The 24576-nt window shown below is 44.0% G+C and overlaps 1 protein-coding gene across 2 annotated transcripts; it reads right to left on the reverse strand.

The window, feature by feature from the left end:
* Positions 1-1120: 1120 nt before the first annotated feature.
* On the reverse strand, positions 1121-10415 carry DMRT2 (doublesex and mab-3 related transcription factor 2). 2 transcript variants are annotated; one of them, XM_013993599.3, is made up of 5 exons: positions 9999-10415; positions 8616-9184; positions 6976-7078; positions 5277-5357; positions 1121-4671 (listed from the first exon to the last, which is right to left on the reverse strand). In XM_013993599.3, exons 2-4 carry the CDS (start codon positions 9138-9140, stop codon positions 5302-5304), a joined length of 684 nt encoding a protein of 227 aa, XP_013849053.1. In that variant the 5' UTR covers positions 9141-9184; positions 9999-10415; the 3' UTR covers positions 1121-4671; positions 5277-5301. The 2 variants fall into 2 exon arrangements, with proteins under 2 accessions (XP_013849053.1, XP_003480574.2); XM_003480526.5 differs by lacking the exon at positions 5277-5357.
* Positions 10416-24576: the final 14161 nt, after the last annotated feature.

Genomic DNA, 24576 nt, shown 5'->3' on the forward strand with positions numbered 1-24576 from the left:
TGTAAATCAGCAGATAAAGGGATAAACATAATGTGGTACATGCACACAATGGAATATTACTGACTTCAAACAAAAGGAAATTCTGACATATGCTACATGAATCAACTCTGAAGACAACATTCTAAGTGAGATAAGCCAATTATGAAGGGACAAATAGAGTGTGATTCCACTTATATGAGATACACAGAGTACTCAAATTTATAGAATCAAAACATAGGATGGTGGTTGCCAAGAGCTGGAGGGAGGAAGGAGTTATTTGATTGGTAACAGAGTTTCAGTTTTGCAAGATGAAAAGTTTTGGAGAAGGAGGGTGGTTATGGTTGCATATAATGTGAAGAAATGTAAATACCACTGTATACTTAAAAATGGTTAAGAAAGTGAATTTTATGTTATGTGAATTTATCACAATTAAAAGTACATATTATTTCTTAACCAAACTGAAAAAGCATGGAGGTTTATAAAAGAGAGAGAAGAGAAGCAACCTGTTTACTTCACGACTTTGCCTAGGGCTTATCCCACTTCTGCTACCAACCTGTTAGAAAAGGAACTTTTTAAAACTGATTTTGTTTTTTAGAATGGTTCATGGCAAAATCGAGGGGACAGTACAGAGATTTCCCATGTTCCTTCTACCTCAACACAGGCATAGCCTGCCCATTATGAAGATCCCCACCAGAGTGGTAATTGATGCATCTTCATTGTTACATCATAATCACCTAAAGTCCACAGTTTACAGTATGGGTCACTCTTGATATTGTACATTCTATGGGTTTGAAGTGAAATTTTTTTAATTATTCATGTATATTAAATTTTTCATGATAACTCTATTGCTTTAGAACCTATTAAAGTAAAAGAAATGCTGAAAACATCTGCTACCCCAAGTATACTGATACTGTGGTCCTAAGATCAGCCGTATCAGCACACTCTGTGAGTCTGTTAGAAATGCAGAGTCTCAGGCCCATCTCAGAAGTGTGGAATCAGATTCTGTATTTATCAATTCCCAAGTAATTTGTTGTCCATTAAAGCTTGAGAAGCACTGTAATAAACTATTCAGAACTGCTTGATCAGTTAAGATAGAAGGAAAATACATCACTAAATCTGCATTATTGTACTGTGAGTCAAATGGAGGAAAAAGTCCATGTTTTATTTATTATTCTTCAAGCTCTTAAAAATGATTAAAGCCAAATCCCATTCATTGCCTTGAACATTAAAAAAATGCTTAAACCACAATTTTAATTCAATATGTCAATGATAGCATTCTTTGAAGACTGTATATAGCCAAATAGCAGCTTTTATGGAAGTGAAATGATGAAAAGAAGTAAAGAGCCAAGCACAAAGTCCTCACCGATTGGTTGATGGTAGAATTGGTAGGTTTGAAATTCCAAGAAGAACTCATCATTACAGCAGAACTAATGTATGGTATAATAATAAATTCACCAAGGAAAGTACTCACTCTCATAAATGTTTACGAACAATAAAATTCTGGTCACTGGTAATGTGAGAAAAACCACTAATACCCACAGCCAATTGGATTCACTTAATGAGATTAAAATGATATACAGAGAAGACAGAAAAGATATTCCCAAATGTTCAGTGAACACAAAGGGTAAAAAATTTGACAAATATATGTATTCCAAATGCTAAAACAGAGTAAGAAAAAATTTTTTTAAATCCATGTTTGGATTGAGATGTCTTTCCGAGTGAGATTTTTTTTCAATGTGGGTTTATTCTAATGGGCTTTGCTGTTACTTCTGCAGCAGTTAGTTTCAACACTAAGTTTACACTTAACACACACTCAAAAAAAAAATTCCTTATGGGAAGATAAAAATTAATAACTGTATAGATTAAAAAAAAAAAAGACAACTAGGGCTGTTTGGAGTAGAACAGCCACCACAGTACAATTCTGTTTCTGACACTAGGGCTTCATGGCTGAAAAACATTTTTCCACTTAGTGATAATCTTCAACAGTTATTGGGATCTCTGCCCACTTTCATTTTCTTTTTCTCTGGCGAAATTCCATTCCCTCCGGCATTTGCAATAGTAAAATAAGTAAATTTGACTCAACAAAATCAAGTATTATTTTACAAGTACAAACTGAAAATCAATCTAAGGTTTGGCTTATTGTTTGTGAAACTGATGCTAATTTTGAGCAACAATTCAGAGAACCCCTTGAGGCTTATATGAGCTCATCAGTAGCAAAAAATCACTTTAAAATAATTTTTAATGTCTTCCAGAGCAGAAACTCTTTAAACGCTGAATACTATAGTCCATTCAACATGCCCACCTGGTGTTCTTGTTATCCAAATCAGAGCAGAGTTGGAAGTAAAGCCTCACTCCGTGGCAAAATTACATGTGGGATACTTGACTCTTGATTTTCCAGGTTGAAATGACTATAACATCTCAGAATTTGATTTGGGGTCTACAGGTGAGGTCTTCAAGGACAAATTTCATATTTAATAAATGTTTCACTCTCAGTTTATCATTCATATAGAACAACAGCTAACATTTTGAGTAAAACAAGAGGGTAATAATAAACTTTAAAACACAGGGAAAGTTTTAAGAAGCAAGAGGCCACCCTTAGGCTGTGATAAACATCTGCAGGCTTCAGCAACTGTTTGCTGAAGCAATATGAATAGTAAACTTTCTTATCTCAGAAGAGAGCTACACTCAAAACCTGAGACAGTGATGAAAATGTGGGACACATAAAGCTGAAATTCCTGGACCAGCTTTTTGCTTTTGAAATGCTATGTAAAGAGAGTCGTGACTGGACCTACTGCTAAATGCCCGCTGTCACCAGTCCCCAGGAAATGGCAAAGTAACACAGAGCTGAGAGAGGGTTCAACCGCATACCAGTATAGAGTTTGATCTGACTGCACCTTACAAGGAACCTGCTCTGAAGCACTGAGTAATCTGAAAATCACAGAATGAATTTTTAATCTAGAAAGGAAGACTGAGGCCCCACATACACATCCCCATCAGGGAAGGAAACTGGGATCTAGGGAGTTAAGAAATCCATTCCAAGAACCCATGTTATCACATAAATACTAAACTTGATTCCTCTTTGAATTAATTCAACTTTGTCCAATCACATGAAATGAGGATTCTATGAATATTAAAATCTTCCCTATGTTCTCCTTAGAGCTATTTTTGCCTCAGTCTCAAATAGCTAAATCTAAACCTCCAAAGTGCACAACTAAGACCTGATGAGTTCTCCTGTGGCCCCCAGCAACAATTAAGAGCATATGAAAAGACACAGAATCATAGAAAAATAAAGAACACATTTCACAGACACTAGCTTTTTCACCTCGACAGAGAAACTATTTACTTCAGCAAATTCTAGGTCTATTAGAAAACAGTGTCAATTTTATTGCTTTTTGAAATGCTATGTAAAGCCTAAAACTTTACAATTTGCATGTAAGCCATTTTCATCTTTAGGTTTAAATATATTTATGTGGCAAGGGAAACTACATGCATACGAACATATAATTTTTTTAAATCATCATCATTTCCATTAGAAATTTCTTTATACAAGCATCTTAACTTTAAAAAAAAAATTAGTGACTTGTAAGAATCCTCTGAGGCTGCAGAAAATCCAGCTTTCCATGTAAGCAGCCTTTCACTGAGAGACATGAGTAATGGCAGACGAAGGCCTCTTAAGAATAGACTCAACAGAAAATGACAGCGGTTCATTCACTGAGAGTTTTGTTCCAACTTGTTTGGCTACGAGAAGGTCTTTTGCACATCTATCTATTGTAAACGTGTACTTCTGATTCTCCCTAACTAAACACTCTCTGGGTTTTTTAGGGGCCTCTTCAAAGGCCTCTTTGACAGATGATGTTTTCAACTCAGGACTTGATTTGTCATGAAGAGTTTGCTGGAATAATGAGTGGAATGGATTATGTTTAAGTGGCAGAGGGTGCCTGGTGCTTTCTTTGCTGATCTTGGTTAAGACGTGCCCTTGAGCTGCCAGGGAGTCCGTGTCAACAATGGGCGAGAAATTCCGTCGGGGTGGGGAGAACGCAGACCTCTCCGAGCCGGTCTGGTGACCCTGAAGGTCATTTCTCAAGGTCTGGCCCTCAGGAGTGTGAGGCAGCACCAGAGAGCCTTCCAATTTCAGTGGCATCATATCATGATCTGCTCCGAGTCCCTCCTGGAGTCGTGCTCCCTTTAAGTCCCAGCTGGACCCAGGCTTCAGGGTCTGAACTGATGTGGTAGCATTTAGCAGGCACTGCTGGTAGAGGAGGGTATCACTAATGGGGCCACACTTGGGCCAAACAAAAAATCTCGAGGACAGTGGATACTGCCTGTAAGTTGTGGCCACACTGACGTTGGAAGAAATGAGTTCCATATTCCCGGACCCTGAATACTGCATGGTTAGATCAAGGCAGGTGGGCAAAAAATTGCAGAAGTCTTTGCTTGGTGGGTCCACCGGAGTGGGGCTGTAGGCGCTTTTGTAGGAGTTGTACTCAGGACCATGTCCCATGCGGTTGGGCAGGAACAAGGCAGCAGCTTGAGAAGCTTCCAACATCTCCCTCTCTTTATATTCTCTCTCCAGCATAATGTTCTCCAACTCTTTATCAGCAAAGGCCCGCCTTTTCCTCATCCGGTCACTTACTGGAGGAGGTAGAGGTAAATTCCCTCCCACATAAGTTTCCACTGGAATGGGGCGGTAGCCTAAAATGAGCAAGCATTGCACATGAAAGAGATTAACATTGAATGGGGGGGGGGGAATCTAGAAATCCAAAAGGCAACAGAAACACTTCAAATTGGCAGAACAGTTATAATTCCATGTCACTCATGTTTTTATACAGAAAGCAAAAGTATGGCTTCAATTTAAAATAGATCCCTTTGGGAGTTCCCGCTGTGGCTCAATGGTTAATGAACTTGACTAGTATCCATGAGGACATGGGTTCAATTCCCTGGCCTTGCTCAGTGGGCTAAGGATCTGTGACCCACGGCAACACCAGACCCATAGCCTGACAATTTCCATATGCCACGGGTACAGCCCTAAAAAGACAAAAGACAAAAAAATAATAATAGTAAAAAATAAAATAGATCCCTTTGCAGGGAAGGATATCCATAGAGTAACTTGTTATTATTGTTATTTTTGCTGTGATAGGTTTGTTTATTTTGATAAGCACATTTTACTGGCTGAAATTTGAATATTCTTTCCAGGCTCCTATATATTACCAGGCAAGGCTGGTCATCTTGCTTTAATCAATGTTTTATTACTATCCATGTCATCTTTTTCCATGATTAAAAAAAAAGATTATCTATACCTAGAGCTGATGTCACTTTTATTTTCTAAAGATGGTTCATTATGTACACATTGTTACAGGTGTAGAATAATCCAAGGAGAACTAGGAAAAAAGAGAAAGTTAAAGCAGATTAGTAAAGAGAAGGAGAAAAGATCTAAGGAAACAGAGAAGCAGAGAAAATTGAAAAGAGCTGTTAACTAGTCAAACAGACTCTGCAGTGAACAATTTAACCAGACCTCTATCCTTACCTCTGACTACCAGTACAAACAAACAAACAAAGGTGGGTGATCCCCTACTATATTGAAAATAACTGGTCTAAATCATTTTTCACAAGTACTAATCATGTTGGCTAGATACCAAAATGGTTGAACAAGAAATCACTAGAACATAGATTAAGTCACTGCACATTTTGTAAGGACAAAATCAAAAGCAAAGATTAGTATAACATAAACAGAATTACTGGCAGCATAAAATACTCTGAGTACTTCTTCATCCCCCAGCACTCATCACTATCAAATTTGTTTGAAGGATTCATTATGATGTTTGTGTTTACATAGTGACAAACCCATCGTACTCATTTGCAAATAAAATAAAATTTGAAAATTAATGTGTCCATTTCTATGGTAAGTCTTTGCCAGGAAGTTATTTACTTGAATTTTCTATTTCATTTAGTCCTGCCACTTCTCAAGTTGCTTTGGCACAATTTCAATTTATCAGTGTGGTCCCTATGGTTATAAATTTGTTTACCCAGTTTGTAACCAAATTCATTTTGAATGCATGAGAAGCCATTCTAAGGTCAGAAGTACATAGCACAGGGTAAGACATGAACAAATTTTAAAACCTATATGGAAACAATTCAGAAGCCACATAAGAAAAAACAGAATTCAAATGTCTACTTTAACAACAACAAAAATCTGCTTTTCAACCTGAATCTTATGAATCATCAGTGAGTAGAGCAAATATAAACTTTCCTTTTCTTTAAACGGTGAAAAGTAGTCAAAATATTGTTTATTATGACAATACATAAATTCCATTCCCAAAGAGAGATCCTTTTAAAAATCAGTAATATTCTAAGAAAACTTAAGATATCCCCAGACTTTAGAGAAAGTGAACGCATGGAGAATCAGACACTTCACTCTGTTCAAATTTAACCTCCGCCTCTCTCGTATGAGTCAAAACCTTTTCCAGATTCTAGAATCTCACCTATCAAGATAGTAGAACGAGGTGTGGAATAACAGCAATTTAAGTAGATAATTCAGAGAGAAAAAGAGTACAATGAAAAAGAGTAGGATTAAAGGCTGGATCACCCAGACTAAAGGCCTTTATTGGTGTGGGGAGCTGTTAAACTCCTCACTTGACTCGATTTTGCTCCAAATATAACTTAAGAATTTTTTTTTTAAATTTACTTCTTCCCAGGACATCTGCTCTGGGATCATTTGGCAGTGTATTTGTATATCCCTTACACTAGGGCAAATTTCATATGCACTCCATGTTAACCCATTAAATACTAAGCAGAAAACAAAATTAACAGTGACGAAAACCTCAGGTAAGATCCATATTCCCACATCCTGATTTCCTTCCTAAACCAAAACTTTCCAATAAAAAGTATTTTCCCCTCAGATCACTCCCTCACAGGTTTATGAAAATGTCATGTGCCTAAAGTATGAGAATCACTCAAACATGGTTTAAAAGGCTAAAGGATAAATTCATGTCGCTTTACCTTCTAAAATGCTTTTGGCCAGCAAACTGGGTGCCCTGACTTGTCTCTGATACACAGCTTTCCTCTCGAAATTATTCTGTTTCCCAGAAAGCCCCTTCTTGTCCTGTAAACACAAGAAACATAATAAATAATGCCCTTTAAAAAAAAAAGTGGGAGAGAAGGGAGAAGGAAGAAACAACCTCGACTCCCCCCCTTCTACATATATTTATTTTCCCATCCCATGTGAAAATGATTCTAAACGAAATACTATCAGCATTCCTTAATTCCAGGATAACTAGCTAAATTCCGAAGCCACCAATTGGTGAGCAGGGCTTCTCCTGGGGCCTCTTTGCTGGAGTCAGGCCAGACTCAGCCCGCAGCTAAAAGTGGGGGGATATCTTGGAAGGGGATGAAATCCCCAGTGCCTGAGACAGTAGGGGTCCTGAAAGAGAGCTGAGGGTACCTCAGACTAGGGCCAAGGGTGCCTGGGGCCTGACACTGGCCAGTCACGTGGGGCAGGTTTCTCCCCGCCACCCCAGCCCACCCGCAGTAGGACAGATGCGACAGGGTCCGAGGAGGTGATGGAGAATACTCAAAAATGTTTCGCATCTAGCTGAAAAATTTGGATTGTTCACTGGGCGACTGGGGTGCCTGAAGACAAAACACACAGGGTCCGAAGGAGACAGGCACACCCTAGGTCACTGCCTGGTCGGTGGAATGCTGAGCCCTTCTTCGCCCGCGTCCCGCCCAGCGGGCGGGAACTCTGGGGACTGCGGAGCCCTCGGTGCAACACGCGGGACGCGGGAAGAGATCGAGTCCAGGACTAGGACAACCTAAGGCGTTCAGCGAGCTGCTCTGGGGCCCTTGATAAGTTTCCCATTAGGGCAATGGCCTGAGGAATGCATAGTGATCCACTCCCCAGCCCCTTCTCATCAAAAAGTAAAATCAAAAATCCTCTACACCCTGAGTCTGGGAGCTCGCCGCGCAGCCGCCATCGCTCTGGAAGCGGGAACACAAGGAAACACAAGGTCCACGGTTCCAGAGGAGCCTCTTCCTTAAGGAAAATTCAGGCTCTCTTCACAGCCTTAGCCCCTCAGTGGTTCTTAGGTAATTCTCCAGGATAGAAGTTTCCTCTAACTTTTCCCATCACTTTTGGGCTCATCTGTAAAATGAGCAACACCTTCTCTCTCTAAATGGCCTGTGACAGCGGAAGCACTGGGTGCGTTGCCTGCGCGCTGCGTGGTTCTTTCTCTCGATCAGCGCGGGTAACACGACGAGAGACCTTGTGCACTGCATCAACCTCTGTCCTTCGTCCCTCAGTACCACCAAAAAACACGTTAAAATACAAATAAATACAAAATAGAAATAAAATACCTTTCTCATAATGCCCCGAATAGGACTAACCACTTTCAAGTTCTCTCTGTCCGTTTCTTAACAGAAAATCTTTTATGCCAAGTTCCCCAGCGACAGCCACCGCTCCTCCCTCCCAACCCTGCAGGCCACCGTGGGCAGGGAAGTGTCCTGACAATCTTTCCGAGCAAGTGCCAGGCGCCTCAAGGCCCCAGGCCCGGCTGTGTCTGGAGCACGCCCCTCCGACTCCCGTCCCCGACCACGGCTCCAGACACCACGGCTGGACGCGCCCCGGGCCGGCGGGTACGCACCTCGGTGGCCTGCTGCCTGCGGAGCGCCACCTGGGCGGCCATGACGCGCTGCCGCTCCACCACCAGCAGGCAGTTGGCGCACTGGCAGTCACGCCAGCGGCAGAAGCGCTTGTGGCCCTTGAGGCAGGACACCACGCCGTGGTTGCGGCAGCGCGCGCACTTGGGCGTGCGGCTCAGCTTGCGCGGCTCCGAGCCGCAGACAGCGTTAGCACCGCGCTCCGGGGGCCCTGCCCGCGCCTGCGAGGCCTGGGGCGCTGGAGGCGGCCTCGGCGCCAATGCCCCCTGCTCCTCCAGCCGGCCTGGCACCTCCGGGAACGCGCCCGCCTCCTCGCCATCGCCTTCGTCCTCTGCGTCCTCGTCGTCCTCGTCTTCTGCGTCCTCGTCGTCCTCGCCGTCCCCGTCGGCCGGCGGCTGGGTGGTTCCGGGCGGCGCAGGCAGCGCTAACCCGCTGCTGTCCTCCTCCAGCTCTAGGCTCTCCACATCGATCTCCCAGTCCGTGGCGGGACCCTTCTGCCCCTCCGCCATGGCGCACAAGGCTTCGCCCTGGCCTACTCTCAGTCGTCTGCTCTCTGGGGAGAAACGAAAAGATCCAAAGACCCATCGACCACCGACCGCCGTCAGGCGCTGACTCCAGGCCTTGGGCCCAGAGCTCCTGGTCTGCCCACCGCCGGCCCCTTGAGAAGGCCAGCTCTCTTCCTGCCCTTCTCATCCAGACCACACGTTCTTTCTCGTGTCTTCAGCCTCCCCCTGGCCCCGACAGGGATCTCAAACCCAACAAGGTTTTTATCGAAGAATTTTAAATGTTCTTTGAAGAGCGGACTTTTAGCCACAGCTCTCTCTGGCTTTAAAAATGCTTTGGGGACACTGATCACACACCAAAAGTATTGTGTTCAACTAGGCTGATCCAGGCCACTTGTCAGGCTTTCCCATACCCAACTAATCTGGCCATGATTAATATTAAAATGTCAATGGAAGAATTATTTTCCTTCTGATCACAAGGGCCCTTCAGATCCAGCAAGGTACCACCCTATGCCTCCCAAATGCTTCTCATCCTCCTACAGCACCACAAGGAGCCCCTCTTGGGCTTGGAGAGATCCTCTCATTCCCACCCCTTTCCCCCACCCCAGCACACCCAGGGTTTTATCAAATAAAACCAAAAGTTGTTCTGCTGCTGTTAGAAACCCATAAGGACACTGGGCACAGAACTGCACATGCCCGTCCGGCATCAACAATGCTTTGGCGCTGTAGCGCTATGCCGCGACGGTTCTGTGCAGATCGGTCATGATTTGCACTTTAAGACGTACAAGTAAAATAGGAAAGATAAAGAAAGATGATTCACGCCCTTCGCCCTCCCTGACACCCCCAAAACATCACAGCACTCACCAAGACTCTGAGGCCCAGGCTAAGCAGCCAAGGCAAAAAATATCCAGCCTTGGGACCTTGCTCTTGGGCTGCTGGCTGTGCTTGCAAACAGAAATCAGGGTCGCCACACCCTGCCACGAAATTGGGGTCTGACAGCTGAAGGCTCGGAGCCCAGTGGATGAGGAGTGGAGGAGAAAAGGGGGTGGAGAGGTGAGTCAAATCCTCAGGGACCTCATCCCACACCACATCCTGGAATCTGCAAAGTTCTGATCTGTCCTCAGCAGTCCGGAGCGCTTCACCTCGCAGAGGCTGCTTTTGGCTTCCTCTGGCCCTAGCTGGACGGGAAGGTTGGGCCGCCTTCACCAGGTTCTGACCTCAGGTTCCTAGAGCCGGCGGGCGCACGCTACAGCGTGCAGCGCAGCGCCCCTCGCTGCAGTCGCCGGCCTCCGCTCTCTTTCCTAGTATTATCCGCTCGGCCCCCCTAGCTCTGCTCCCGCTGATTGGCTGGTTGTCAGGCGGTGTGCACGCCGATTGGCCGAAGAGGTTCCGCTCTGTGCTCCCCGCCTCCGAGCTCCCGCCGCGCCCCTCCCGCCGCGCTCAGGCACAATCCTCCAGAGCGGCCCTCGGTGCAGGAGAGAAGTCTGTCCCGAGGTTAAAACCAAAGTGTGACGGCGCCGGCAGGAGCAGAGTCGCCATTTATCTCGCAGGCTAGGGAAAAAACAAAAACAAAAAAAACAGACACACTCTTACGAATCGCGATGTCCTCAAGAAAAAGTAAAACGACAAAGAGGAGATCAGAAAAGCTACGTCACAGCATCACCGATGTCTGTAACTAAATAATTAACCCAAAGTTAGGTGCAGAAATAAGAGAGGCGCGCGGCGGCACCCTTCTTTCTCCTTCGAGAATAAATCAATGGTTAACTTACACCACAGCTGCTGTTTGGAGTACTTAAGATCTGTAGATACTTTTGTGGCTAGCGCCACTCATTCTCAAAGTGCAAAGTAGTTCCTCAATAATTTTCACCACGCCCGTGATACAGGCGGGTCGCTAGGCCACCTACATCATTTATATTTTTCTATCTGAATTACTATGAGTTGATCTGGGGGGGAATGGAAGACATGCCATTAAGAAATTTAAGTACAATATATTCACCCTAAGCATTTTTTTTAAAACGAAGCTTTTTTTAAAAGAGGACCTTTTGGTATTCATGAATGTATTTATACGGGAGGAAAAGGGCTCCTTCAAAAATCTCTCGCGTAAATGTTTAATAAGAGTGACACTTCCAACATAGTGAAAGAGAGAGTTAGTTTTCTATTTCAATGCTGCATTTTATTTCTTGAACTAAATATAAAGTCACCTAGAGGATTTTCTGGTTACATCTTTAAATAATCAGTGTCCCTTAGAATCCCTTTAGGAGACAGATTAGAAAACTAAGTGAGGGAGTTCCACAGCGGGTTAGGCATCTGGCATTGTCTTGGTGGCAGCAGCAGAGCAGGTTCCATCCCAGGCAGTGGGTTACGGATCCAGTCTTGCTTTGCCACAGCTGGGGCACAGGCAGGTCACAGCTGCCTCTCAGATTCGATCCCCAGGTCCCTAGCTCCATTACTTCCAGTTCCATATGCAGTGGTTGTGGCCAAAGAAAGAAAATGAGTGCTAATGCACTGAGCACATAGTAGGCCCACAATAAATGTTTGTTAAAGGAAGGAAATCACTGAAAGTTAGAAGTTAACCAAGTTTGGAGATGTGGGAAGGAGGCATCTTAGGAATTACTACCTTGAAGCTGATGCCATCTGCCAGACCAAAGGTATTCCAAATCCTCTGGCAACAGGGAGTTACCAAGCCCTAGGATTTCTCTTTGTGAGGGTTCTTCTCCCCAGATCTGCTTTCAGTGCCCAGTGAAGGAAGTAGAGAAGCAGTTCTGTTTATTCCTGTTGGCTGTTCAGTCAGTCTAGGCATCTCAAGGGTGCTTGGGAGCTGAGAGCTCAGACACGGGACACAATCAAGCAGACATGTTCATTCCTCCCTTTTGTCACCACCTAATAACACCCGCCGATGGGTTTTAGCTTTTGTGTAGTTTCTTGTACTTGTCAATGTGCATTTGTTCAATTACATTAACATCTGAATCCTCGACCTTGACCGCAACAGAAGTGGGTTATTTCCCATTTTTCCACTGTGGAAACTGAAGGTCAAAGAGAAACCCTAGGTCATTGCCCTAGGAGGGCAATGGACTGGTGAGTACTGGTTCTGGGTGAGCCTCTGCTCTTAGGTCTCAAACTTGGAGGACACCTTTGCTCTAAGCTAGAAAAACTCATAATGGGTTCGTGATTTTTTTTTTTTACTTTATTCTCCTGCACCACTTCTGATTTTAATACCTAGTGTTATGAGCTGCCCTTCTGCATCTCCCCATACTAGCTTCAATTCTGCCTTTACAAACAGGCATTTTGGTGCTTCTGCCCCACAATATGCAAACAGCAAACCTCTACCACTGCCTGCTTCGTGTGCAAGCAGGGTTTTTATTTCACTTATTGCTTTTATGTGGGGGAGAGGGGCAGGGCAGGGTGGGTGGAGGACAGCAAACCTTTAGCCTTTCACTAGTGTGAATATTAAGAAATAAAATCAAAAAAGTGGGTTTGTTAAACTAGAGCTTACCTGTGGAGAGGGGTAAGGAAGAGGGGTCACAAAAAGTAGGTTTGCAAATTTGGGGTAACTAGAATGAGGGGAAGGGGAGCCAGGAGGGAATGGGGGGAGGGGCTGGAGCAGCTGTTTCTTAACAAGGAAATAAACAAAAGAGAAGTGCTTGAACTAGTTCAAGTTGTAAAAGCTGCTATATAAGGAGGAAACAAGTGGAATTTGTGTACAGTAAACTGTGCTGGCTGAAGCCAGGACTGGGGATAGGAGTTGAAGGGAGGGGCGTCTGAGGGACAGGGAGGCAGAGGCAGCTCCTGGGAGCATATGGAGAAATCACGGACTTAAGAAGACCGATCCAGTGGTGCATTCCCCCAGAAGGTTCTGGCTGTGTTGGCTCTAGCAGGGAAAGCAGTGCCTTCAACCTTACTTCAAGGGCAGGGCTCCCTGGCTTTAGGTGGGTGGGTCCAGGATCATCCCCTCCATTGTACACTCTCCCTCCAGGAAAAATCTACACTACAGCCCTCCTGCTTCCTCCAGACTTCCCTGCCTGCCCAACTCCAGGTGCCCCTCTCTCTACCCCAGTCCTATTCTACTTGCACCTCATCCTCTTCGGTACTTAGGGGCATTCAGCTATAATTATGATCCAGTTGAATTACACTCCATTCACTGTCCCTGAATTCCTCCAGAAAGTCACGGGCCCTGACAATTGCTGAAAGGTGAGAAGGTGTGGGAGTAGGGTGGAGAAAGAGATTTTTATCATGGGACAAGTTCCAGGAAGTCTGAGGGACTCTAATATTAAATAAGAAATTATCTTGTTGGGAGGGATGGAAGGGGGAGTACCTAGGACTGTACAAGCTTGTTTGTAAACCAAATATGCAGAGGCAACAGGAGTCAGAGAACCTGGGCTCCATCCAGGCTGGTTGTTCCATTCAATACCTGATCTTGGTTAATTATTTCCCTGCACCTCAGTTGCTTCACCTGCAAAACGGGAAGAAAAGCTTTCCTTGGCCTTTTGTTGTTAGGACTCAGTAATAATGATAGTCTTCACATAATAGAGCTCAATAACCAACTATTTGTTCAGTCACCGGGCTGGAGCCCTAGGCAGGCCACTGAGTGCCTTAATTGACTGAAAGGCAGGGTCAAGAAATCCAGCTTCTAGACTTGTGGCTGCCTGATGGGAGAGGGAGGGAGTGGGAGGGATAGGGAGCTGGGGCTTATAAGACACAACTTAGATTTACAAGGAGATCCTGCTGAATAGCATTGAGAACTTTGTCTAGATACTCATGTTGCAACAGAAGAAAGGCTGGGGGAAAAATGTAATTGTAATGTATACATGTAAGGATAACCTGACCCCCTTGCTGTACAGTGGGAAAATAAAAAAAAATAAAAATAAATAAAAATAAATAAATAAATAAATAAATACCTTGAGAAAAAAAAGAAGAAATCCAGCTTCTTTCTCCAGGTCCCTCTTTTAAAAGGGCCGTGACTGAGGACCTTTTAGGTGAGGAAACAGAAGCCCCTTTGGCTTGTAAACCGACACCAAATTACCAAGTGCAATTCGGCGTCCCTCTAGTAAATTACAAAGCACCGGGGGCAAGGTAGACTCAGCCAGTCCCTCCCCGGTGGGGCGGGGCGGGGAATGGCCGCGGGGACTGCTTTTCTCTGAGCTGGTCAGCTGGGGACCCCTTCTTCTTCTGCTTCCCTCTCCCTTTCCCCAAAATCCCTCTCATCCCACACTCCTTCCCTTTCTTTTGTAGCCAGCGGAGCAGGGGAAACTGAAGGAGAAAAAAAAGACAGAAAAAGGGGGCAGGGAACTAGTGTCTCTCTTCTCTCTCTTTTCTCTTTCCCCTCTCCCTGTTTAAATGAGGGGGACTTTCCTAATCGCACCAAAAAAAAAAAAAATCAGTGTATTTTAAATCCCCCCCACGGCCCCACCCCCCACCCCGCTCACCCATCAATTCCTTGCCACGAATCCCCGCTAGTCCACCCAATCTCCCCCTCCGCGTGGCCACGGGCTCGGGTCAGACTCCAGACTCCAGAGCCCTTAGCTTCCCCAGCTTGGCCTGGCCGGGCCATGTGCTGTCGCATTCGGTGAGGCTCCAGCCCGTGGAACGGATCCTGGGAGGGTTTCTGAAGTCAGGCTCTGTGCAGGCAATGCGACCCGGAGGCCCAGCGTACAGGTTTTGGAGCAGGTACTCGGGGGTTAAAACGCCACCTCTGCTGGTCATGGGCTGAGGGACAGCAAGGAGAATCCTCAACTCCCCCTGCGCCCCACTTTTCACAACTGCAAAAGGGCGTTAACCTTAATGCCGATGACGGGTGTAGACTCCCTGGCACAGTGACCTTCCCCATACTGAACAAGCAGTACTTGGGAGTTATTTGCATTAGTTTTATTATTTTAGCTCCACAAACTGGCCTGCAGAGAGCCCCAAGGCCTGGAGATTCAAGGCGATTTCCTCCAACCGCATCGGACTTTCCACCTTGAGGCCTGGAGGTGCTGCCTGCGAGCCACCCCTGGCCTGAGTCTCCCCCGCTACACCGCGACTGCCCCACCCAGGCGGTGAATGATTTTTGGAACTGTCTGGACATCGCAGAAAGTGCTTTCCTCTGGCCGGTTATGGCTCTGATTTTTTCAGAAGAGGACCGCGAATCCACCTCCTCCCGCAGATAGCTACTCTTAACATTGTATCATCTCGCAACTTTGACCGGCTGTGAACGCGGCGAAATAAATAATCCCAGATGGGATTGCGGAGATATGATTTCCCAATTTGTTTTGCGTAATCAAATATACGACCTGTCACAAGATGGGGGGCAGGGGGGATAGCGAGGGAGCCTTCGGAAGATGACCATTCTCCGAGAGAGGCTTTAGAAGGCTCCCCTTCTCTGCCCTGCGTGTCCAAAACCAAAAAACAAAAAATACACTGAACAAAAAAAAAAAAAAAAAAAGACATTGCGGTCTGGGCGCTCATCCCTCCTCCTTGGGAAGCAGGGTTTAAATCACAGGCATTTCTGACAGAAGGGGACGCGCTTTGTCCACACCCTTTTCGTTTTACAAACGTAAAAGAAAACTGAGCTTTTAGAAGTTCAAGGGACTCGTGAGGGAGGCGTACAGCTCCATAGTGACTGCGTGGGACCGAAGAGGCCAGAGTAACTCCCCCTCCACCTCAATGTCATCACACAATTCTAACAAGCAAAAACGTGCCCTTTGCGGTGGCGGGATGCGGAGTCAGATGCCCAGATGTCGGTCTGTGAAGCAATCCTACATCAAGGGCTCTGCCAGCCAGCCTGCCCCAACGGCCAGGCAGGCACTTTCCATCCTCCATGCTGGGAAATGTGGCTCAATTCACTTGGAAGTCAAGCAGCAGCTAAGAGATGAGGCAACTGCAGACCTCCTTGACTTCTCAGTACCCATTCCAAATGGTCGTCAGGGGAGGTAGAGACTCAGGGTTGTAGCAGAGCCTGGGTTCCATCCCAAGGGCCATGTCCATGCTATGAAAGGCAGCCATCAGAAGACAGATATGTGGCTTGTTGCCCATCAGGAGGCCAGACACACACAGAGAGCCAGTTTGGGGCCTGCCTGCATCCCCTAGGGGACAACAAACCCTTAACCCTGACAATTGTCCACCTCTACTCCCATCCCATATTGGGGCTTAACGTTTCTGGGGGGCAGATGTTATCCACATTCAAATCACTCTTCATATCTTCGCAACAGCCCAAGTACCAAGAAGAGAGGAATCCAAAGAGGAAGAGGAAAACTAAGTGTCCATGGTGCAGGCACAGGCACTATGGTGAAAATTTAATTCATCCACGTGCAGGAGACATTGGGCAAAGCTTTTCACCTTCCTGGGCCTGAAGTTCCTTGACTAAAGAAAGGAGTGAAATTCTGTGGTTTCCAGGTTTTCTCTCAAACATTAACAGTTATAACAAATGTGAACGCCCATTTGATGGACTCATAGTTCAGGTAATAAGTTCAAGGGCGTGAAGAAAGTCCAAGAAGGACAAGAAGAGGAGGAAGGAGGATAAAGGATTAGAAATAACCTCTGGTGTTGCTTTTGACATCTTGGTGATATTTCTGCTCCTCCATACTTCTGTTGTTAATCATGTATAATCAAAATCTTAGTCAAGATGTGATAATAAAACCAAAAAAAAAAAAAAAAAGCCAACTAGTGAAAGATAGAGATATGGAATAGTTTCACAAAAGATCCACTCTCCCAGAGCCCAGACCCAAAGCAGTTTCAAAGAAACATTCTCACATGTCACCAGAATTCCATGATCCTGTGACTTCTACATTGACACAGAACATTCTCACATGTCACCAGGATTCCATGATCCTGTGACTTCTACATTGACAAAGAACATTCTCACATGTCACCAGGATTCCATGATCCTGTGACTTCTACATTGGTCTGCATGAATTTTGAGCAAAACAATATTACCAGGCCACTTAAACAGGCCTTCTTAGCCCTGCCCTGTGTGATATGCTCTCTCTGGGATCTGAGTTTGGGCTCTGGAGAGGGCCAAAGTATTTATTTCCTTTGCTGTTAGCCTCAGGAAATCTCTCTGAAATGTGTCCTTGCTGGAGGAATTCCTCCCAATTTCTACCAGAAGCATCCTTATGGCCAAGCCTTACTCCAACCTAGTAGAAGATTCCAGCAGTGAGACATCCACAGCATAGATGCTCCACGATGTCTGTTGTGTTGGACTGGGCATGGAGAAGGGAGTGGCCAAGAAGAGAGGACCAAGCTATACTTGGCTTTGTCCTTGCTTTCCTGGATAGCAAGCGACTGACCATATATCCAAGTGACTGAAGAGTGATCACGGACCTCTAAGCCAATTGGCAGAAACACAAACATTTCTGCATAGTACTTGACTCTGCAAAATGAAAGACTTGAATAAGATCACCTCTAAAGGTCTTTCCCATATTTTTTTTAAATACTACTAGGTGGGATGAGAAAATGAAAAAGGCTTGTGTAAAGGTTTTTCCACGGAGGTGTGTGGGAAAGCGGGTGCGGGGAGGGGGGCTGAAAGCCCAGCTTGAGGGCACGTCCCTTATAACAAAGTGCTACAAAAACTTTAAGAGTCAGGAGGAAATATCCTCTTTGACAACACTGACCCTAGAGAGCAGACTGGTGTTATGAAGGAGGAAGATGAGCAGTTGGAAGAGGGCAGACAAAGGGGAGATGTCACTTGTTTCACACTGATTTAATGCAGTGGGAGCGCAGTGCAAGAAACTCCTGTCCCCAGCTCTTGGCCACCAAGCCTCTCCCCAGCCCTCCACCCCTGCCCTTTCTTTTGCAGAAAATTTATTGGTGAGGTGAGACCAGGCTAACAAAACTGCAACCCCTGGTGCTTTGGGCCGCACAAGAATGCTTTGATCTTCCCACAGCAACTAGTAGTCCCCAGCCAGCTACACTGTCATACGCCAGGGACCCCCTGGCCCCACCAACTGCCCAAGGACCCATTTTTACCAAAACCAGTGGGGGTGTGTCCCCCCTACTGCAAGGGGCCATGTGGGGGCGCTGTGGGGTGGGCACACTAACCAGTGCTCAAAAGATCTGGCTGAGACCCAGAAGCGCTGGTCCCACCACCTTAGAATTCAGGCAGAACAGGCACCCGCCCGGTGAAATCCTCTTGCCTTCCCGGCCCCCTTTTCCAGGTGGGGTCAGCAGGTCAGTGGAGCCCCTTATTTTTGTCAAATCAGGAACATCACACCCCAGGGTAGCAAGTTGATAACATCAAGTAAGATGATAGCTGTGGAAATCCACAGAGGGAAGAAGTACTGTGGTATTTAATACACTCAAGCAATGTCATTCTCTGAACTGAAGCTGCCACTATGTACATTCATTAGTCAAATAAAAACTTCAGTGCTTTATCTCCTTTGTGGTCAAGAAGGAACAAAGTTTGGAATGTTTACATAGATTTCTTTCTCCCCACGGAAGTGTTGAGAAGGAAATATTATTCTCAATTTGAAAAACAGGAGGGATGCAGAAAGGTAATAAAACTTTGCTAAATAAACAGCCTGACCCAAAGGCTTTTCATTTTTCTTCCAAAGAAACTCTGTATTATTGTGCAGGAAAGAACAGGTTCATCTTTAACTCTCTTAGCTCAGTTTGCTAAGACCCATTTCCAACCAGAATTATAAGCTGAGATGTCTTCCTTTCTTTTTCTAATACTTTTAATAATGGAAATGTTAAGCAACATACAAAAGCAGGCCAGATAGTATAATATCCCTTAGTGTAATCCAATAATAGAATATCCATGCTATTTGTACATCCATATGGGCATATGATTATCTATATATCCATTAAGCCAGATTTAACAGTTGTCATGGGCCATTCTTTCTGCTCCTCTTTCTCAGAATACTTCAGAAAGTCCACTGCATTTCTATCAAATAAAGCTGTAGCCCCACTGAGTTGGTAAGATTTAATTATATCAGCTGAATGGCATTTCTTAGACCTCAGAACTGAATCTGCTAGAATTCACAATCTTGTGAAAAACCATTGCAGCAAAATACTCATTATTTGATCACGTGGCTTGAAGCCAGGAGACTGGAATGAGAGACACAGGTGGCACAAGTGATTCTAGAGTCTAGAGTCTAGAAACTGAATTCCTGCTTTTCTAGTGCAGGCTCCTTTTTCTTTCTAACCAACTTGGGACAACCCCTCAAAAACACAGACATCAATTACTCCTTCAAAAGGTTCAGGATTTTTCCACTGTGAAGGCCTAGAATTAGTTACTTTAGCAAAGAGTTTATCTCAGCCTTGGGTATAGATCTTTGAACCGCTGGGCTCCCCACACTCCAAGAATTTTAGTCTTTGCCCAGGACACATTTTGCTCCCAGACTAAGACAGCTACACCTGACTCACATTTATTTCCTCAGTATATGGAGGTTCCTACTCTAGGGGTCCAATCAGAGCTATAGCTGCGAGCCTATGCCAGAGGCTCAGCAACTCAGAATCCGAGCCATGTCTGTGACCTACACCACAGCTCACGGCAACATAGTATCCTTAACCCACTGAGCGAGGGCAGGGATCAAACTTGAGTCCTCATGGAGGCCAGTTGGGTTCGTTAACCGCTGGACCACGAAGGCAACTCTTGCCTCACATTCACATGAACACACAACCTCTCTGGAACTCAAAGAACAGAGGTTTTCTTGTCATTATTTTCTTTCTGCAGTGTTTCTTCGTCCCAGTTTGCACAGTGCATGCTAACATCTGTACGCTTAACTTTCATCTACTTAAGAGTTATAAGTTAGTAGACTTGGCTTATCTTTTCCAAAAGAACTAGAACTGGCGTCAGAACAGAGTCCGATATATGAAAGCACATAATCAAGTTCCAGTTACGGCATCCTCTATAGTATTCCCAGATGCTCCACGTCATTTGGCAAATCTATAATCTAATAAATATTGATGGTCCTCTTACATGTGGTATTAAGATTTGCTCAGCCAGATTTTTTTTTCTGCACTCTCTTTTAAAAATATGTCACTAGAGTTGTTGTCCTGAAATTTGTTTGTACTCTGGCAGCTTTATTTAAATGTCAACCAGATGCAGAATTTCACTGTAGTGTTTTTTTTTTTTAATTTGTCCCTGTGGATTGTTGGTGTTTTAAAACACTTTTTAAAAGTCTATCTAACATATCTGTTCCTGACTGAAGATAAAACATTTTAAAAAATCAATGAACTTCCTCAATTCACACGTTTTAATGTGCCTTTCTGGCTATGGAATCACGGTCTCTAAATTTCAAGTGTTTTTCAAGTCAAGATATGAGGAGAGTCACTGTCTCATGGAGTGAAACTTAATGTAACTACAATGTGACTTCTGTACCAGGGAAGGTCACTGATACCTTTTTCACCTTCCTCTTCCGATTACACACACACTTCCTTTCAAACCCTATTTTCTCTCTCCTAAAAATGTTATTCTTCTGGGGTGAAATTTTCCATTCATACACTTAGCTCAACCAGTGATCTTTTCAAAGTTTGAGAAAACCAATTCTTAGTTAATTGATCAAGGTAACATATATGCTGGTTTCTAAACCTAGCTTTGAACCTATTGATACATAAAAATTGAAGGAGAAAAATCCATGCATTTAACCTGAGATGAGAAAGATTCTTAAGCCTTTGAAAGTAATCAAATACTTAGTAAAAGCAAAAGTGTTTTTACAACCATTTTAGATGACCAATTCTCCAACACAGCAGAATTATTTCTATTTCTCTAAAGTTCCGTAATTATGAGCATTCATTACCTCAAGGACATACATACTTGCTAGGTTCATATAAATAATTTTGTTATCACTGCTAGAGGAAAGGTTTCTGGTTTTTTTTTCAATAACTCCTCTATTTTAAAAAAAAAGAAAAAAGCTTTTAACAACTCCTCTATTTGAAAAAAGCAAAGGAAACTGATTACTCATAACCAGAGAAAAACAAAATTAATTTCAAGAAAGTTTAGAACATTGCATTAAAAAATCTATGTTGTGTATAAATTTTCTGGAAAGATAATAAGTGCGGAATTTTATCCAGTAATTTTGACCAATTTACATCATAATGAGATTAATCCAGTTTTTGTCTGTGTGTTTGGAAGGCTTTAAAGATTTATTAACCAAACCTATACTTGATACAAATTAGAATTTAAACACTTTCTAAGTATACAATTTAGCTGGTACTTCTGTTGTAAAATTCATTTCTCTAAAAACTATAAAATTTATTAAATTGATATGAAAAATACAAAGTCTGCGGTTCCTGGTTGGGGGAAGGATAGTTAGCGCAGTGGTGCTAACCATTTCATTTCCATTTCTCATTAACCACTTGCAAAACTTTAACTGAAAATAGCCAAAACAGGATATTTTTAAATACTCCATAATTCCAGTATTCTGACAAAGGAACTTGGGAGTGCAATTTATCATGTGCAATAGAGTTATTCAGAAGTGACAGGCGAGGGAGTTTTCACACAATGCTGTTTGCTTTACGCTACTGTGTTATTTGATAACCATCCCAAGGGACCTGGGTCCCAGTCTTATTTTCGATTTAAATCTCCACCAACCAAGAGACAATTAATCTCAATCTGAGTCAGCCCTACTAAGCTTCATAGAGCTGTGTTGAAATTTGGGGCAGCTGCTTTCAGAAGACCCAGAATGGATGGGAAAGCCACATATAAACCCATACCATTCAGTGCCTCTGGGAAAGCAGATCTCAGTGGGCTTTAAAGCCATTTCTATGAAAGCAGTTTGTTTGTTTGTTTGTTTTTTCACTCTTACTTAGGTTCAAAACACTGGAAGAGCTTCCTTCCCTTGTAGATAGACAAAGAGTTTAATTCAACTGTCAATGAAATTCTAAGAATTGTAGGTCCATATACTTGATGGCTCTCCAAGATTCCAAGTCATAACTAGATCACGCTAATGTCTTTGAGAAATTTAATTCACATTCATCACATGGACTATTGGCCAAAGAACCCCTAGAAGACAGATGAGGCAACAAGCTAAGTCATTCAGAGGCTCCAACTGCTGTCTCCACCATTTGGGTTTGGAGAAGGTGGAGCAGGCCATGTCTCCAAGTAGCCATGAACAGATGACTCTTGCAGGTGTGAACAGAAGTCCACTGACACGACGGGGCCTCAGAGATCGGCAAAACATTTGTTTGACTCTGGTGTCATGCCTTGCCCTTGGAGAAGTTTCTAAGCAATAACACACTAGTGAGGGCTGTAGTAAGACAGCTGAAACAGTTTAGAGAGAGCGTCCTCAGCTCCATCTCTGGGCACATGCCACTGGAGATGGGCAGGTGATGTGAACTATCTTGATAAACAGGCGGCCTGATGTAATTAAATTTATAAGCCATCATAATTAATGCTCATAATGTTTCTTTACAAAATATTTATAAAAGCCATGGACCCAAGCCTCCTGTCCTCTGCAAACTAATTTTGAAAGAGGGGTTTCGAAAAGTTTTAAAACACTAGGTTTCACCCTTCTTATCTGGTTAAAGATACCAGTGAACCACAAAATGACAAAAACCTGTTGATATAAGACAACTAAAACTTGACAACGGGCTTGGATAATTCCTGCACTGTCTAACCAGCCTCTGTGCCATCAAGAGTTTGTTTTCAGAAGTTCCCTTGTGGCCCAGCGGGTTCTGGTGTTACTGCAGGTGTCACAGGCCACAATGGCAGGGTGGGTTCAATCCCTGGCCTGGGAACTTCCATATGTCATGGGTGCAGCCAAAAGAAAAAAGTTTATTTTCAAGGCCAGCCCTCCTGTCTGGGGTATGGCTCAGTCTCCCGTGCCCTCAGACTGGCCTATTGGCAAGCCTTTCCAGTTCCCCTTTTCATCAGCAGGTGCATCATATGGAGATCCCGGCGCATCACTGTGGTCCACCCCCACCTCGCTCACTCCCTTCTGAGGGCCCTAGGCCAGTGCCATCTGCCCTAGCTCTCGTTCAGCTTGCAAAGCCATCACAACTCCAGTTCCCACTTCTCTCCATGAGAACTCACCCACACTGGGCTACCCAGTGCCCTCTAACGTACCTGCAGGTCTTTACCAATACCTCCTCTAAATCTGTCCACTGCTGCCAGCTCCTCAGTACTCCAACAATCACAATCTACTAAGGATGTGTTCACGCTTCATGAAATCTTCTCTTACCACCCCATCTAAGGAATACTTTCTCTTTTGACCTTTAATTTATCTCAGTATCTATGCACTCTATATTCTGCCCTGTAATTTTAGTTATTTTTATTTTTATTATTTTTAATTTTTTTTTTTATTTTGAGGGACACACCCATGGCATACGGAAGTTTCCAGGCTAGGGGTCTAATCAGAACTACAGCTGCCAGCCTACACCACCGCCACAGCAGCACAGGATCCGAGCCATGTTTGCAACCTATACCACAGCTCACGGCAACACCAGATCCTTAACCCAATGAGCAAGGCCAGGGATCAAACCCACAACCTCATGGTTCCTAGTCAGATCCATATCCGCTGCGCCACAATGGAAACTCCAAAATTTTCTAATTTCTTTCTTTTTTTTTTTTTGTCTTTTTTTTTTAGGGCCGTACCTGCAGCATCTGGAGGCTCCCAGGTTAGGGGTCAAATTAGAACTGTAGCTGCCAGCCTATATCACAGCTACAGCAACATGGGATCTGAGTCACGTCTACGACCGATGCTACACCTCATAGCAACACTGGATCTTTAACCCACTGAGTGAGGCTAGGGATCAAATCTGTGTCCTCATGGATACTAGTGAGATTTGTTTCTACTAAGCCATGTTGTGAACTCCTGGTTATTTTAAATATTGTTTTATTTTGCTTTTATCATTTTGGTAAGTGATTTTTCCAAATCCAGGCAGTAAGTTCCTTAAGAAGAGGACCGTGTCTTAAATTCTTTATGTTCCCAATAGCCCCTAGAATAGTACCTTAAAGATATGTGGTCAGTGGATATTTGTTAATCAACTGGTTAAGTCATTAGTTTATGAGTGGCAAATAAAGATCTTTCATTCATTAATTTAACAGACACTTATTGAGTACAAAGTATGTGTTAAGACCAGTTCTAAGCGTTAGAGACACAGCAGTGAACAAAAGAGAAAAAAATCCCCTGGCCTTATGGAAGGAAGACAGACAATCACAGACAGTTGGGCGAGTACATAAAATGTCAGATGGTGATAAGTGGCATGAAAAAAAAACAAAAACAAAAACAAACAAAAAAAAAACACCTAAGTAAGAGGAAAGAGTGTCTGGAAGGGGTGCTATTTTACACAGAATCGCTTCACATAAGGGTCATCTGAGCAGGGACCTAAAGAGGTGTTCCTAGCTGATGGGAAAACATTCCAGCCAGAGAAAATGACAAATGAAAAAAAAAAAAAAAAAAAAAAAAGCCCTGCTGTAGGAAGGTGCTTAGCATGTTTAAGAACTGGCACAAATGCAGCCCTATCAGAATAAGTGAGGGAGACAGTGGTGGCAAAGGAGCATTGGCAAGGTGGGGGGTGCAGATCA

The sequence above is a fragment of the Sus scrofa genome, chromosome 1, assembly GCF_054392235.1.
Source record: "Sus scrofa isolate SSC_HxYL_T2T_F1_AM1 chromosome 1, Sscrofa_HxYL_maternal_Yorkshire_Landrace_v2.0, whole genome shotgun sequence".
Taxonomy (NCBI): Eukaryota; Metazoa; Chordata; class Mammalia; order Artiodactyla; family Suidae; genus Sus; species Sus scrofa.

Bases quoted from the DNA above. Each gene is read 5' to 3' on its own strand.
- DMRT2 (XM_003480526.5), bottom strand. From the start codon at position 9,140: ATGGCGGAGGGGCAGAAGGGTCCCGCCACGGACTGGGAGATCGATGTG. The intron at 7,079-8,615 runs GTGCGTACCCGC...TTGTGTTTACAG, and splicing joins GCAGGCAGCAGGCCACCGAG to GACAAGAAGGGGCTTTCTGG. The intron at 4,672-6,975 runs GTAAAGCGACAT...TGCTCATTTTAG, and splicing joins GGCCAAAAGCATTTTAGAAG to GCTACCGCCCCATTCCAGTG.